Source organism: Quercus suber, unplaced genomic scaffold (genome assembly GCF_002906115.3).
Source record: "Quercus suber isolate HL8 unplaced genomic scaffold, Cork oak 2.0 scaffold_45, whole genome shotgun sequence".
Taxonomy (NCBI): domain Eukaryota; kingdom Viridiplantae; phylum Streptophyta; class Magnoliopsida; order Fagales; family Fagaceae; genus Quercus; species Quercus suber.
The window spans coordinates 708,170-723,015 of record NW_027069510.1 but is presented as its reverse complement, the minus strand read 5'-3'; the positions used below and the strand labels follow the sequence as shown (position 1 = coordinate 723,015).

Genomic DNA, 14,846 nt, shown 5'->3' with positions numbered 1-14,846 from the left:
ACCTTGGTTTGGAGACCAGAAAAATCGGGCTGCTACTCAGTGAAATCAGGCTATAAGCTCCTTTGCGAGCTTCCCATTCCTGACTTGAATCGTTTACAAGTTCCAGTTTCTTCGCAGGGGTTCTGGAAATGCATCTGGAAGTTGAATGTTCCGGGTAAGATTAAGCATTTCCTCTGGAGGGCCTGTTCAAATTCGCTTCCCACAAAAGAAAATCTGCTGAAACGTAAAATCCTTCAAGAGTCGAGCTGCCCTCGTTGTTCTGTTGCTTCAGAATCTGTAGTTCACGCCTTATGGAGCTGCGACTGCATCAGAGTGATTTGGAATTCGGATTTCGATTGGGTGGATCGGAGCTCAATGGCTTCTGATTCTTTCTCGGATGTTCTGCAAAAGATCCGAGTCAAACCGGCAATACTTTCTCTATTTGCTACTACGGCCTGGTCAATTTGGTTCCAAAGAAACAAAACTCGTCTACATGACCATCCCCTGCCCCTTCACAATATTGCTAGTTTTGCTAGAAATTATCTCGGCGAATTCAAGGACTTGGTCAGAGCACATCCTCACAATCGTCGGCTGGTCTTCGCAAATGGGTACCTCCAACAGCGGGCTTGGTAAAGACAAATTATGATGGTGCTTGGTTCAGGGAGTCAAATATGGCGGGGTTGGGCGTGGTTATACGTAACGGTGAGGGGCTGGTGTTGGCTACCTTATCTGAACAGATTGAGAAACCTCCGTCAGTCGAAATTTTGGAGCTTCTTGCTGCCAGGCGTGCAATCACTTTTGCTGTAGAATCGGGCCATTCCCAGGTGGTTTGTGAAGGAGACTCTGAATCTGTGGTCAATGCTTTAAGGAGACCCGGAATGGAAAATTCCATGGGAGGACATATTATTCAGGATATCAAATCGTATTCAAACTCTTTTATGAGTATTTCTTTCGCTCACGTAGGTCGGCAAGGTAATGCAGTCGCACATGCCTTTGCCCAGCGTGCGAGACAATCTTTTTCTTCTCAAATCTGGTTGGAGTGTGTTCCAACGGATGTTATGTCCTTTGTTCTAGTTGATTTTCCATCTTCTTAATATTATATCAGCAAGTATTTACTTCTCAAAAAAAAAAAGTAAGCCTCATGTTTTTCAAAATATTTACAAAAGTTTCATTAAGTAACGTTGTTTGAAATTTAAAAACTAATAAAAGATTTTTTCCAAATTCAGTGTTTAAACACCCTAAAATGAGCAACGTAATTCAAACACTCCTAAAAAAACATTCCTACCAAACGCCTTTTTTTTTTTTTTTTAGAACTACAGTTTTTAGTGTTTAAACACTAAAAATTATTGTTTGAAATGACATACCAAACTAGTGACTTAAAACACAATTTTGAAAGAGTTTTAGAGCCAAATTTGAAGGCAACAATTTGAACGGAGAAGAATGAGTCTCGCAGCTACAAACATATATAGCTTAGAAAAATGACATTTTTATGCTTGAGTGACAAAATTTTCAACAATGTGTACAAGTAAGCAAGGTTTGCACTTGATTTTTGTTTACTTTGTTTGATTTTTGTTTGATCTTTTGGGTTTTGTTTTGCTTTGTTTAAGAGAGAGTGTTTTTGAGCTTGTGCGTGGGAGATAAATAATGAAATTAACACTCTAAAGCTCTCACATATAGAAAACAAGGAGTTAGGACTCATAGGTCATAGCAAATATCAGGAGCCACATAGAATATTTTCCCCCAATTTTAATTTGATAAAAAAAAAATTAATTTTTATTTATTTGCTAATATATGGGGCTTAAAATGCCTATAGTTAGAACTCTCAAACAAGAAAATGCAAGGAACATTCTAAAAAAAATTCTTTTTATTTCATTCTATTTCCTCCTCCCAAACAAAATGTAAAACAACAAAATTGTGAAATCGCGTATCACATTACAGTTTAAGATGAATGTATAAAAGTGTGTAAGTATCTTTATTCATAAAAGAAAGGCAACGAGGATGCAGCACCCTCCACCTTCAAGTTCCCTCCACCTTCGAGTTACTTATGTAACACAGAGTCTTTCAATTAACACTACTTCAATTACTTTATGTTACCACTCAATTTTGCTTTAAGTGCCAATTTGGGCAATTCCCACAACATAACATGAACAATGTTCTCATTTTACACTCGACAGACTTCTTTTTAATTTTTGGTTTTGTGAGCATTTGGGGGCTAAGGCAAGGCTTCGTTGCTGTTATTGTTGTCGATGAGCTAATTTCTCACATTGGCAAGTGGGGGTAACGCTTGTTAATTTCTCACAAGGTTAGTGTTACAGCAATAGACTAAAACCAGAAAACCCACTAGCATTAATCCAGCGATTATTCTCAGCGTAGAAGTATTATTATATCGTTATGTCGAGTACAACATGTTACTTTTGCTTGCCAAGCAACACAATTTAACGCAGGAAAAGTTTTATCATATAATGCATACAACAATATACCAATATCTGAAAGCATTCTCTGTTATTTACAAAAGCTCTCTCTTTCTAATAAGAGATCAGGAAAAATAAAGATTAATTTGCTAGATGAAAGGAAATATAATGTACTCAGCATAGAAGAGATTCCATATAAATCGATAGAACCCAGCAATTGCTTCCTGCACGATGAAATCAAACTTAAGATCACGTGCTAAAACAGAATTGACCTTTTATGCTATGTTTGGAAGTTTGGTGGGAGAAGAGAGTAAAGGGGAGGAGAGTAATGGGGAAGAAAGTAAACGAGAATGGTTTTCCTCCATCTTGTTTGGATGTTTTTAAAAGGCTGAAATTGGTTATATGCCTCTCAAACAAAGTGTAACTAGTTTTGTTAAAACGTCTACCAATCAGAGGTATGCATGCATCATGGAGACATGATCACTCCATTTTGCCTTTCTTCTTCTTCTTCTTTTTATTTTTTATTTTTTTAATAACGTAGAAGAACTTCACTCAAATTAGTTGCACATGCAGAATATATTGTACAACAGCCCTCACTATTAATCAAACTTCTACGGGCAACTAACCCCCCACCCGCCAAAAAAAGCGAATGAGAAATGTTCAGGGAATATAAGGGAAAATTACAAATTATCTCCTTATAGCTTGGATAATTGCAAATTACCTGACTCTTGGAGTAAAAGGAAACATATTTCCTTTCTAATTGATGCATTCTCCCATGTGACACACGTCACTTGAAATGAAAATTTTAGCTTTTAATTAACTCTCGGTGTGGCTTAAAGCTTCATCTAACAGATAGCAAAACAATTATGTTCTTGGACTATGTTCCTGCCTATTTCAGAGGGCCAATTGAGGGCTAAATTTTGTGTTTCATGTGATCTCAGTGTGTCATGTGGAGAATCTGTCAATTGAGGTGGAACTAATGATAATTTCCTTATACTTCAAACCACAGAGAAATTCAATGACAGTTTTTAAAAGATAAGGAGTTCATTTGTAATTACTACTAACCGCAAGGAGATCGTTTATAATAACCTTTTCTTTTTTGGGTAATTAGAGATGAGAGTATGCATTCAAGGAAACCTCCAGCTAAAGTAATGAAATTGATGAAAACTTGCTACCATAAGTTCATGCAACATCAAGCAATGAATTACCTTAGTGTAATTTGCTTGTTCTAATACCCATGCCTGTTATTACAACAAAAGCAATTGTAAGTCCGAGCTTTTAAAATTTAAAATATCTGCATGAATGTGTGTGTGTGTGTGTGTATGTGTGTGTGAGGGTTGGAAGGTGTTGGGGTTGGTCAAAATCTTAGTCCAAGAGATGAAGGGTACAATGAGATACGTGCATCAACCTGATGTCAACCACTATAAATTGGCAAGTACAGTTCAATATGATATAAAACCAAAAATTAGTCATTGGGAAACTTTTTAAAGAATCATTTAAGCCATAATCAGATTCCTTTCAAAACATTTATGCAACTTCCTGCATTATTCTATTACGGTATGTTTGGAATGGAGGGAGAGGAGAGAAAATGGGAAGGGTGGCTGGAATATACTAGAATCTCCTCCCAATCAAAACATTGGGTAAACAAGAAATTCAATATCAAGAGGAAAAGCAAACGTCATGGTCCTTCAATGAAAAAGTGTTCAATGCATAAATATTCACAGAAATGACACACTGGTTATTGTGGTAATCAGACGAGTTATAAATCCCAAGAAACAAACCTGGAAGATTAAGATCAATGCCAAGATTACATGAGCAGGTATCATTAAGCTACGGTTGAAAGCCTGTAAACATGTAATTGAAGGACTTCAGTTTGGGCTCATCTTTGCTGAAGAATATTAAGAATGAATACATATATGCATAAGCTGTGCAGAAACGTGTAAAAACAAACAGGATAACTTCAACAGAAACATGTTCACCTGAGGCATGTAAATTGCTGCCAATACAGAAGCAACATAATTTAATAGCAAAAGCCCAGAACCAAGGAACGCAATGTTTCTGACTCCAAGCTTCGTTGCAAAGGTTGATATCTGATACCTGTAATAATGATTAAATTAGATTGGTATTAGATGAACGTTGATTAATTAAACAAGAGATGACTGACTTCATGAGGAGAAAAGAAACAGCTGGGTTGGGTTTGGACTTTGGATTTTAAAATGTGAGAAAAAGTTTCAAGAAATAAGATAGCAAATTGCAAAATTAATGCTTGTAGAAATCAGAATACATACAATTCGTATGAAAAAAAAAATAGAGGTAAATGAGATATCAGCAGCTCAAAGAGAAAAGTAAATTAAAAAACAGAAGCCTGGAACTTACTTGCGATCACCCTCTACATCTGGAAGATCTTTTGTTATGGCAATGACCAGGGCAAACATTGTCACAAAACTAGTGATGAAAGCCACAGGTGAGCTGCAGATGGAAATTGACGTCTCAAAATTTTGAAGATGTGTACATGAAGCTGAAATATCATACATAGGTCCAAATTTCCACACACAAAAAAAAAAAAAAAATCAAAATAGGTGCTGCATTAACCCATATAGCTCATCCTTTACACAAAAATCAGGATAGTCTGTTACTTTTGATCTGGTGGAGTTCATTTTTCCGGAAAGGTTCCAAGGCATAAAAACTCTAACTCTAATTCGTGACTCAAGTTAGGCACTGGTTGCAATTTTAAGCAATGAAAATAAAAATAGAATAAGTCAGGCCAACTCCCTAAATACCAGATCCCAGGTTGGAAAAATGAAGGCCAACAAGTCATACAGAAGAACTTTTACCTTTAGACAAGAACTAGGAGTACAATGCAAAGAACTCATTTATCTTTTATTTTGGTAACTCTCACAGGTCTATATCTGAGCGGGAGGGTATCTTGAACTAGTTCTTACCAAGCAGATATTATGAGTATTTAATTATGGAGTGGAACCAACTATGATAGCCAAGGTGGTTCTAGATCTTCCGAGGACTGGAGTCAGACCAGATAGATAGGGGTATCTTTCTGAAGCCCTCTATATACTGAAGTACGTATTGCCAAAACCTAATTCTAACTTTAATTAATTTGCTTCTTGTTATAAGTTACAATGAAGGCATCAACTTAAAAGATCCTGGGCTGGTGATTCAGGAAGCCCATAATGCCCATTTCTTTGAACCCTGGGTGAAACATGTGAGCTACAGTTTCATATTACTCAACTAGCTTATGATGGATATATAATAAATGGTAACCCACCTCCACTCAAATGTAAGTCCAAGGGCTGCTCTAGTGGCATAATATACACCAAAATTAAGAAGAAAACCCCGTACCTGCAAAGTTTTTTTTTGGTTAATTCCATGGTCTGTTCTAGAAATTCATCTGGCAAGCTAAATTGTAAATTATTGTGCTAACGCAGGCAAAATAACATCATCAATTGTATGCAACAACAATCTCCATCACCATGTTTCCCACCTGGAAACCTGACAAAAAAAAAATTTCCTTCTCAGACTTGAATCCCATTGAACTTATTCTTCTTGGCTCTAAGTTTTTTTTTTTTTGGATAGGTACATGGCTCTAAGTTTTACTACTTCATTACAAATAAATAACTAAATAATACGAGTGTGGGTACAAATGTATGTACGTGCATGTGTGTGTAGCTACTTTTCTTTTTTGGTAGGGTCTTCTTATTTCCTCTGACCTTAGTGAGGACAATGTCATCTTAGAATGTGAATTGATAACCCTTTTCAACTTCACTGGCCACGGCTTAAAATGAGCTATTTTGTATTTCTATTACAAAAAGTTGTCCTTTTCTTTCTCAGAAATAAGTTAAATATTGGTGATTTTAAAATGTAATCTAACAACACTTTTCTCCTTCATCATCAATCAGTGAAATTGAGGATGACTTAATCTTACACACCAATCATGTTTTTCAAAGTTTGTGCCTCAGCCTAAACAGATATCAAGTTATCTAACTTGTGTGGTCTTCAATAGCCAAAATTGTTATCAGGGGAGAAAACAAGCCATACCGTGGCAATTATAAGAAATGCTGCAACTGGAAATCTCTTCATCCTAAATGGAGGAACTGAATAGATGGTGCCAAGAAAAAGACCAAGACAGTAAAGAGAGGAGATGAAAGGGCCGAAGTTCAACCCAACAATCAATAGGCCAGTCACTGCAAAAAATATCACCAAAAACCAAGCAGATTGAACTGAAAGATCCCCTGCTGCTATAGGTAAATAAGGTTTGTTTACCCTGCAAATGAAACAGAAAGAGGCTAAGTTCATAAAATTTAACATGCATACTTCCACAAACAGTTTAACAAACCAGGGAGAATCTTGATCCAAGCCATTTTGAGTTGAACCAGTTATATAAATTGTTTTCAACATGCAATATACAAGTAACGGAAAAGTCCGTGTACATGTTCACAACTTACTTGTCGATTTGAACATCGTAGATCTGATTAATTCCAACTATATAGCCATTCCCACATAGTAAAGCAAAAAGACCAGAGAATGCCTTAAGTAGTAGAGTCCACTTTATCAAATGCGAGTTCTCAACCAACGCTCTTGCCACTAAAGCACTGCAAACATATTAAAGATTAAGGCATGGATTGAGCAAAAGGTCAGCAAACCCACATTAAAAAATGTCATCTTATGGTAATCACTTACATGGACCCTAGAGTTGTTCCCCGAATGGTATGTGGTCTAAGAAATCTCCAGCACGCATCTTTAAAATCCGAAAATTTATTCAGTACTGGCTCAGATCCAGCTGCTCCAACCTGAGTGCAGGCCTGGCAATATCCCACTTCACATTAATGCCACTCATAGAGATTATAGTCTTTAGTCTCAGTAACCGCAAAGAACCCAACTTGGATATATTAATGTATTATATTAAACCGAATCAAGTTCTAGAATTGAATAGATGACATTGTCGAATCAAATTATCATTTTTTATACACCAAAAATCATGTCCTTATTGTATTACTGTCTAGTACTATCCTGCCTGAACTGCTCATTTTCGTTTATCTAGAGTAAAAATGAACTGGGCAAAGTGCAAAAGTGATGATATTTGTATAAAACACATGAATTTCAAGAAATTAAACAGACCCAAAGAAACAATTTTTGAATATGTTTCCTTTCCAATTACTCCCTATTTTTTATTTTGACAAAAAAATCAAAGTAGTTTAAGAAAATGAAACGTACCCGGATGGAATTGCGCCTTGTGTGTAGTGTGGTTGAAGCAGGGATTGAGGAAGTAGTGTGAGTGTAAAGGGAAAGTGAAGGAAATCTTAATCTTAAGAGAGAGTGGTGAGATTTGGTAGTTGTGGGCTTAGTGGGTATCTTTGTATGATGAAAGGGAAAGGGTGTCTTAAACTGTGTGTTTAAGTGGCGAATTGGAAGTGAAGACGAAGGAGAGAGTGAGAGCTCCATGCAAAGAGAGAGAGAGAGAGAGAGAAAGAGAGGGATTGGGAATGAGAAGAGTGAAGAAGTGAGGCAAGTACTAGTCCACGTCGAGAAGTGGGGTCAGTCTTTTTAGCAGGCTATAGAGCTTCAAATTGGTTTCACTTTCACACCGTTCGTTTTTAGTTACACGACTAAACACCAACTAGAAAGTCTAGTAGAACTAGGCGGTAAAAGGTCAACAGACTCAAAAAGGACAAACACAAAATTAACAAGCTGCAAAGCATAGAAAAGAGGAAAAAGATGGAGATGCGGGGTATCGAACCCCGTACCTCTCGCATGCAAAGCGAGCGCTCTACCATGTGAGCTACATCCCCATTTGTATTATTGTGTATACATTATAATTAAACTCTAGTTTTAATTTAGCAAACAAAATTAAGTTTTTTTTTTTTTTGAGAAGCCTTCCCATCAAGAGAAGGAACGGTATTAGTTGAGGGAAAAAAAACACAGGGTCCGACGGAGGGGAGGATTAAGACATTGATGGATAAAAAAGTACAGGATTGGCTCCATTAACCAAGTTTTGATGTAGGTAAAATATATATATATATATATATATATTCACATAAATTAACATTATTTTCATTTAAGCTTTGAAGTTACAGGATTATGTTCTAATTATTGTACTGTATAAAATAATGGAAAATGAAAATACAAATTGGTTCTAATTTACAAATAAATTTTGTATACCATGTAGAATTAAAATGTTTTCACGTGTTTTTTTTTTTTTTTTTTTGGGGAGAAAAAAATGCTTTCACATGTGATTGCCCATTAAACTAATGTAGAATTAAAATGTTTTCACGTGTTTTTTTTTTTTTTTTTTTGGGGAGAAAAAAATGCTTTCACATGTGATTGCCCATTAAACTGATTTGAAATTTAATATTGTTGTGCACAATAAAGAATTAACATTTTTTTTTTTGTCGAATTTGTACAATAAATATTGTAGAATTTAATATTGTTACGTAGAATTAGTATTTAGGTTTGCATTATTAGTACTCTCTTTGTGTTAGAACTCCCAAATCCTCTACTTTATCTTTATGTGTGTGTTTGTTTCTAACAAATAAACATAAATAAAAAAAATAAAAAAAATAAAAATGTATTGCATTCTTAGCAGTTTCACGGGATCACACATTTCGTGCATTATAATTATTCTCCTGCATTTTAGGTTTAGGTAGTTTTTTTTTTTTTTTTTTTTTAGGAGGTTTAGGTAGTTTGTTCACGTAAATTATGGCTATAGCTTAATTCTAGTTTCATTTATGGTAAGGATCTTTATGTTTTGTTTGAGAGAAAATTATTAAATATTTTGTGAATACCATAAATACGTATTTCTCCCTCTCACATGAATTATGGATCACACCATAAATTTAATTAATGGAACTCACAATTATGTGAGAAATGAGAGCATGCATTTATGGTACTTCAATAATATTCAATAATTACCCTTATTTGAGAATCTTAGGATTACAACTTGTTTATCTTGATTAGCTTTAGTTTTCCTTCTGGTTGAATGGTAAATGTGGACTTTTTGTCAAACTCTTCATATGTTCTCTTTTTAATTATTTGAGTGATATAATGGTAAAATTGGTTTATATTAGTCATTGTACTTGAATACATCAATCTTATGACAAAGCAAAATGGACATAAAATTTTATCATTTCGCAGCTTAGCCTATAAAATTAAATTTAAGGACATAGATTAAGTGACTTGTCTATATTATTTTCCTTTTTACTCATATTGTAACTAGGTCTAGGATCCAATCTCATTCTCGTTTTTTGCATTAATGTATTTATTTATTTTAAATTTATTGAAGTTGCCATCTTCAAATTAATTAAGAGGAAACTTTATTGCAAGTTCCGTAATTTAGGGAGTGCATATGCAATAGAAAATCTACTACAAATAACATAAATCATCTTGGGTCGTGGCTTTTATCCTTAGAATTTTTTTTTTTTTTTTCGCTAAATTAAGAATGAGGTATCTATGTGAAGGTAATGGGTAATATCACGTGTGCCATTGAGACCATGACGTGATTATCATTCAAATCAGTTATCAGGTAAAGTAATACAAGAACTCTTACTATCAAGTTACATCCACGCAGTGGTTCAACCTTAGAATTTCAAAAGTAGTAAGATTACCCTTTAATATCAATATATCATAAAACGATATATTTTTATTATTTTCATTTATAGAGTTGCTAATTTTTCACTTTCTTAGTTTAAATTTGCTTAATACATTAATGTTTGGTAGATGAAATAACAGTTGCCCTCCACAAGCACTTATAGAGTGACTCTCACTCTAAGAGTGCATAGTAGTCAATTATCAAATTATTAAATAATTTTAAAAAAAAAGTACCAACTAAATTTTTTACATTTAAAAAGTTACATCCCATTAAATAATCAATCCGAAATTAAATTAACTAACTTGTAATTCCATGCATATGCATGAATACACTTAAAAAATATACAATAAAATGCATAATATAATTTATATATATATATAATTTAAATATTATTGATAATCATTTTTATATTTTGTTAACTCTTTAAAAAATTTTGGAAGGATATTATTAGGTATAAAATGTAAATTGTCAATTTTTTTTTAATTATTGTGAAACACTTTTTTTTTTTTAATTTTTACAATACATTTATTTTAGACTCTTTAGTTTTTATACTTAATAACTCACTTGAATGAATATTTATGATGTGGTCTCACATTTAATTCTAAAATTAAGAAATAAAATTCTTTAAAAATAAATAATTTAAAACACATATCATAAAATTAGAACACTAATTTAAAATTATAATTTAAATTTCTCTCAATTTCACCTACTATTATTATTATTATTATTATTATTATTGATTCCAATCATAAATAACGAAGCAGTGACCTCAACTTGGACCCAACACCACAACCTAACCATTCAAGAAACCCTCGTGGCTAATATGGTAATTTAGCATAGAGGGGTCTCTATAAATTCAAAGACTAGGGTTTTTCGCCTCCATTCTCGGTTCAAGGCAAGAACTCCGAAGAGAGCGCAGCTACAAAATCATCTAGTTCTAGCCTTCCCTCCCTCACTCAGCTCAGCTCAGCTCAGGTATTCTCTTTTCATTTTCTTTCCAACTTTGTTTTATTTTATTTTTTCCTTAACTGTTGTGTCTTAAATATCTTTGTTGCTGAAAGGGTTTTTTTTCCTATTTTGTAGATCTGCTAGTTGTTCTATATTTGTAATAACAATACTGTCTATATTTGTGAGAAAAAGCCCTCTGATCTTTGTTTGGTACCTGGGAAAACCTAGGAATCTGCTATTATTATGTTTTAGACAATAACCGAATTATTATAGACGAAAGTTGGAAGCTTTTTGATGTAGGAGCTATGGACTGACTTGTTGAAATTATTGTAAATATTGGTTTGCAAATTGTATATGCTTGTAGCTCTCCAAGTTTACTCTTTACGGTTTTGAATAGAAATACCCACTTTGGTTTTAAATTCTTTGATGATATTGCGAGCTATAAATGTATTTCTGGAACTGTTAATGGTGTTTGGATCCTTTTTTAACGAGTGAATAAAATCATTGTTACAGGACACCTGCATAATTTACTTTATTTGGTTATGTTGTTTGCTATATACAAAAGCAAGTTTGTAATGCTAGTGACAATATTATAACATAAGTATTAGTCGGTATTGTTCATATTGTATTTGATTGGAAGCTGGCAATGGGTATGGGTTTATGTTTTCGCAGGAGATTGAATCCCCAGATCCTTAAACAATTTTTTTTGTCAATAATTTGCATAGATGTTCATATATTTTCATGTCAGCTTTTGTGTGAAAATTTTGTTTTACTGATATTATTTGTTACTTGTGCAGGATGGAATCTCAGGTGAAGCACGCAGTCGTGGTGAAAGTTATGGGTCGGACTGGATCCAGAGGTCAGGTGACTCAGGTCAGAGTCAAGTTTCTGGATGATCAGAACCGGTTCATTATGAGGAATGTTAAGGGACCAGTGAGGGAAGGTGACATCCTTACCTTGCTCGAGTCTGAGAGAGAAGCCAGAAGGTTGCGTTGATGGGCTCTCGTTGGTTTCACCTCCTATCCTCTCAGTTTTGGCAGCTCAGGCAGTACTGCTTTCATGATGTGTTAGTTAGTTAATGGCTTTATTGTTGTTGTTGTTGTTGTTGACATGTTGCCACAATGTTGTTTTTAGTTTATATGTCTGAAATTAAGTATAACAACTTGAATTTTGAGATGAAATATTTGCATTGGATGCTTCAATCTTTAATATTTGAAAGACTAAGTTTGGTTTGACATATTCGTATTGCACTCTTGCTGGCCCCAACTAAATTTTAGTGCTCCTCTCTACACTGCGCTCATTGCTTGATGGTTATTATTTAAACTTTAAAATGTGGGATGCGACTATGCTGAACTCTGTTAAACCTATGAAATCATTACATAACACTTGCAGATTATCAATTGTTAGTTTGCATAATGGGAAGTTTCATAATCAAGATGGTCCGGATTCTAGTGACGCTTTATTAGGGCCAAAGGAGGTCTCATATGTCAATTTTATTAGGGCCAAGGATGTTTAAATATGTGTATTTGTATCAATATATTTCATTTAGGTTTTCTTTTCATACCTAATAGTAATTTTGATAGTGTTGAGGATAGAGGAGAAAATCCCAGTAATTTTTGTCTTTGTGACAAATTAAATCCTATAAACTTGTAAAAATGTTACTTTAAACATTACACCTTCATTATTATGCCAAATTAAACCTGACCACTTAGTTCTGGCTTGCCTGATTACCCTAATGTTAGCCAGGTTTACTCTCACATGAATTTTTTTTTTTTTTTAAATGGTGGCTGTTGTGTTCTTTATCTCACAACTCAATGGAGATCCTAAAAAGAAGGCTATTGTATTTCTCTCATATCAATTGAAGATCATGTTGTGGTTGGGTTCCACCAGTAAGGCAAAATTAACGCAGTATCAATTGTGCTTGGGTTCCACCAATAAGGCAAAACTAACGCAGTATCAATGGAATTCACCATGATGAGTATTCACATACGGTATTTACAAATTATCCCATTTTACCATTTCAAAAGTTACTTTCTCTAGTATGCCATTCTATTTTATAATACGTTCAATATCTCATTTCTTATTTATATCATCTATTTAATAAAATATTAATTTCATCACCTCTCTCTCTTTTCTCAATCATTCTCTCAGCCTCTTTTCCTCTTCATTTCTGTGTCTAAAATTCACCATAAAAAAAATATTTTTAAAAACCCGGCCTCCACCACTGCCACACACATCCAAGCAAACCCACCCACTCAGACCAGCAAACCCACCAACAACAACAACAAACATTAGAAATTGCCACCACAAGAACCACTAAGAAAAAAAAAAAAAAAAACACAAACTGCCAAATACCACTGGAAACCCACCACTCAAACAACAAACCCATCACCAATTTGAGCAAACCCACAACTCACCACTAGACCACCCACCAACCACAACCACAAGAAAAAGCCACTATAGAGAAAAAAAAAAACACAAAGAAACCTTCAAAAACCACCAACAACAACAACATTCACAAGAAACAATCACCACATAATCACCAAGAGGAGGGAAAAAAAAAACACAAACTGTCAATCTCGCCGACAACCACGACACTGAAACCCACCACCACCGATCTCTACCTCACCATTCCATCACACTGATCACCACCATTGACCCCAACACCACTGACACAAACCCACACCGCCACACAACCCACGCCTACCTCTACCGCTACCACCACCACACAGGGTTTTGGGTTTGAGAAAAGGTAGTTTCTGGTTTGAGGAGTAGAGAAGGCAGAACAAGAAGAAGGGAGAGAGAAGAGATGGAAGACAGAGAGAATCAAAGCAATGAAAGAAAGAGAGATAAACTATAAATTTATATGGTACTGTAGAGGGAATAAAATATATAAAAAATTATACAATGGAGCTATAGTACCGTTGTATAAGTAAGACAGCATTGTACCAAGATTGTAAATCTTTTTAGAATTGGAAGGCTGGGTAATGGTGGTTTTTTGTACTTTAATGCTAAATTATACCAACATATACCATTTAGAAGACCGGATGTGAATGCTTTTATTGTTATAACTTGTAAGAGTGCATTAGTCTTGATAGGATTTTAGCTATATTGACCCAAAAAACTTCATTTTGCTCAAAACTTGATTTTTACTTCTTTTAAATTATTAAATACTATATTTTTCTCTTCAAGTTTTTTTTTTTTTCTTCTCATCCCATTTTTCCCAAATCAACATTTCCGAATCAAACGCAACTACATCACATCATGCACCAAAATCTACAACTGAGATTGAACAACTTATCAACTCAACAAAAATTAAAAGGAAGGATCACAACCCCATTTACCGCAGCAACATAGAAAAATCGTTCAAACCAAATCCGGAAGACCCACAATCGCTGTAACAACCTAGAAAAATCGTTCAATCAACTAAAAATAATCACAACCTAACCTAGATAAACCGTTTAATCTTGTTCTTGATACCCTCTGTTTTATTGTGTAAAGGTCTCTAGCAGTCTTCAAAAAAGATTGAAACAACATAAAAAATGGGTTTTAATTGTTTGGCTATGAACAAGTCCCTCGTTAGAATTGGCGACAGTGTTGTTCATTTGTTAACTTCGAATGTCAAATTAGTGAGGCTAATTGTAATGAGTAATAATGACGCACCCCAATTATGTAGATATTGTCTACTACGGGCCGCATGCAATCTTACTCAAATTACATTAATCTTTTCACAAGTCTTTTGAACAATCTTAGGACCCAAGATTCCACTCTTACCAATCTCATCATCCATCCTAATACTTGATAACTGTTGTTATAAGCAAATATTCCACTAAAATTGAATGGTTGTTCTAGCTATCGTTGAAGTCCAAGGCACAAGCTCTCATCATGTCTTCTGAAGTTTGGATAAATAT

General features: G+C 34.4%; 3 protein-coding genes and 1 non-coding gene across 4 annotated transcripts; 2 read left to right on the top strand and 2 right to left on the bottom strand.

The window, feature by feature from the left end:
- The first annotated feature begins 650 nt into the window (after positions 1-650).
- Positions 651-1,073, top strand: LOC111994059 (uncharacterized). The gene has a single exon (XM_024025919.2). The coding sequence runs from the start codon at positions 651-653 to the stop codon at positions 1,071-1,073; it is 423 nt and encodes a 140-aa protein (XP_023881687.2).
- Positions 1,074-2,325: 1,252 nt separating this feature from the next.
- LOC111994066 (homogentisate solanesyltransferase, chloroplastic) lies at positions 2,326-7,956 on the bottom strand. Its single transcript, XM_024025924.2, has 10 exons — positions 7,617-7,956; positions 7,083-7,204; positions 6,848-6,994; positions 6,441-6,666; positions 5,671-5,744; positions 4,767-4,859; positions 4,370-4,487; positions 4,172-4,234; positions 3,599-3,631; positions 2,326-2,614 (listed from the first exon to the last, which is right to left on the bottom strand). The coding sequence occupies exons 1-10, from the start codon at positions 7,842-7,844 to the stop codon at positions 2,540-2,542; spliced, it is 1,179 nt and encodes a 392-aa protein (XP_023881692.2). The 5' UTR covers positions 7,845-7,956; the 3' UTR covers positions 2,326-2,539.
- A 162-nt stretch (positions 7,957-8,118) lies between these two features.
- TRNAA-UGC (transfer RNA alanine (anticodon UGC)) lies at positions 8,119-8,191 on the bottom strand. The gene has a single exon. It is a non-coding gene; the product is annotated as a tRNA-Ala (tRNA).
- Positions 8,192-10,853: 2,662 nt separating this feature from the next.
- Positions 10,854-12,172, top strand: LOC111994075 (small ribosomal subunit protein eS28). The gene is made up of 2 exons (XM_024025935.2): positions 10,854-10,962; positions 11,733-12,172. Exon 2 carries the CDS (start codon positions 11,734-11,736, stop codon positions 11,929-11,931), a length of 198 nt encoding a protein of 65 aa, XP_023881703.1. The 5' UTR covers positions 10,854-10,962; position 11,733; the 3' UTR covers positions 11,932-12,172.
- The last annotated feature ends 2,674 nt before the right edge of the window (positions 12,173-14,846 follow it).

Bases quoted from the DNA above. Each gene is read 5' to 3' on its own strand.
- LOC111994059 (XM_024025919.2), top strand. From the start codon at position 651: ATGGCGGGGTTGGGCGTGGTTATACGTAACGGTGAGGGGCTGGTGTTG.
- LOC111994066 (XM_024025924.2), bottom strand. From the start codon at position 7,844: ATGGAGCTCTCACTCTCTCCTTCGTCTTCACTTCCAATTCGCCACTTA. The intron at 7,205-7,616 runs GTACGTTTCATT...GGATATTGCCAG, and splicing joins CAAGGCGCAATTCCATCCGG to GCCTGCACTCAGGTTGGAGC. The intron at 6,995-7,082 runs GTAAGTGATTAC...ATATGTTTGCAG, and splicing joins GGAACAACTCTAGGGTCCAT to TGCTTTAGTGGCAAGAGCGT.
- LOC111994075 (XM_024025935.2), top strand. From the start codon at position 11,734: ATGGAATCTCAGGTGAAGCACGCAGTCGTGGTGAAAGTTATGGGTCGG.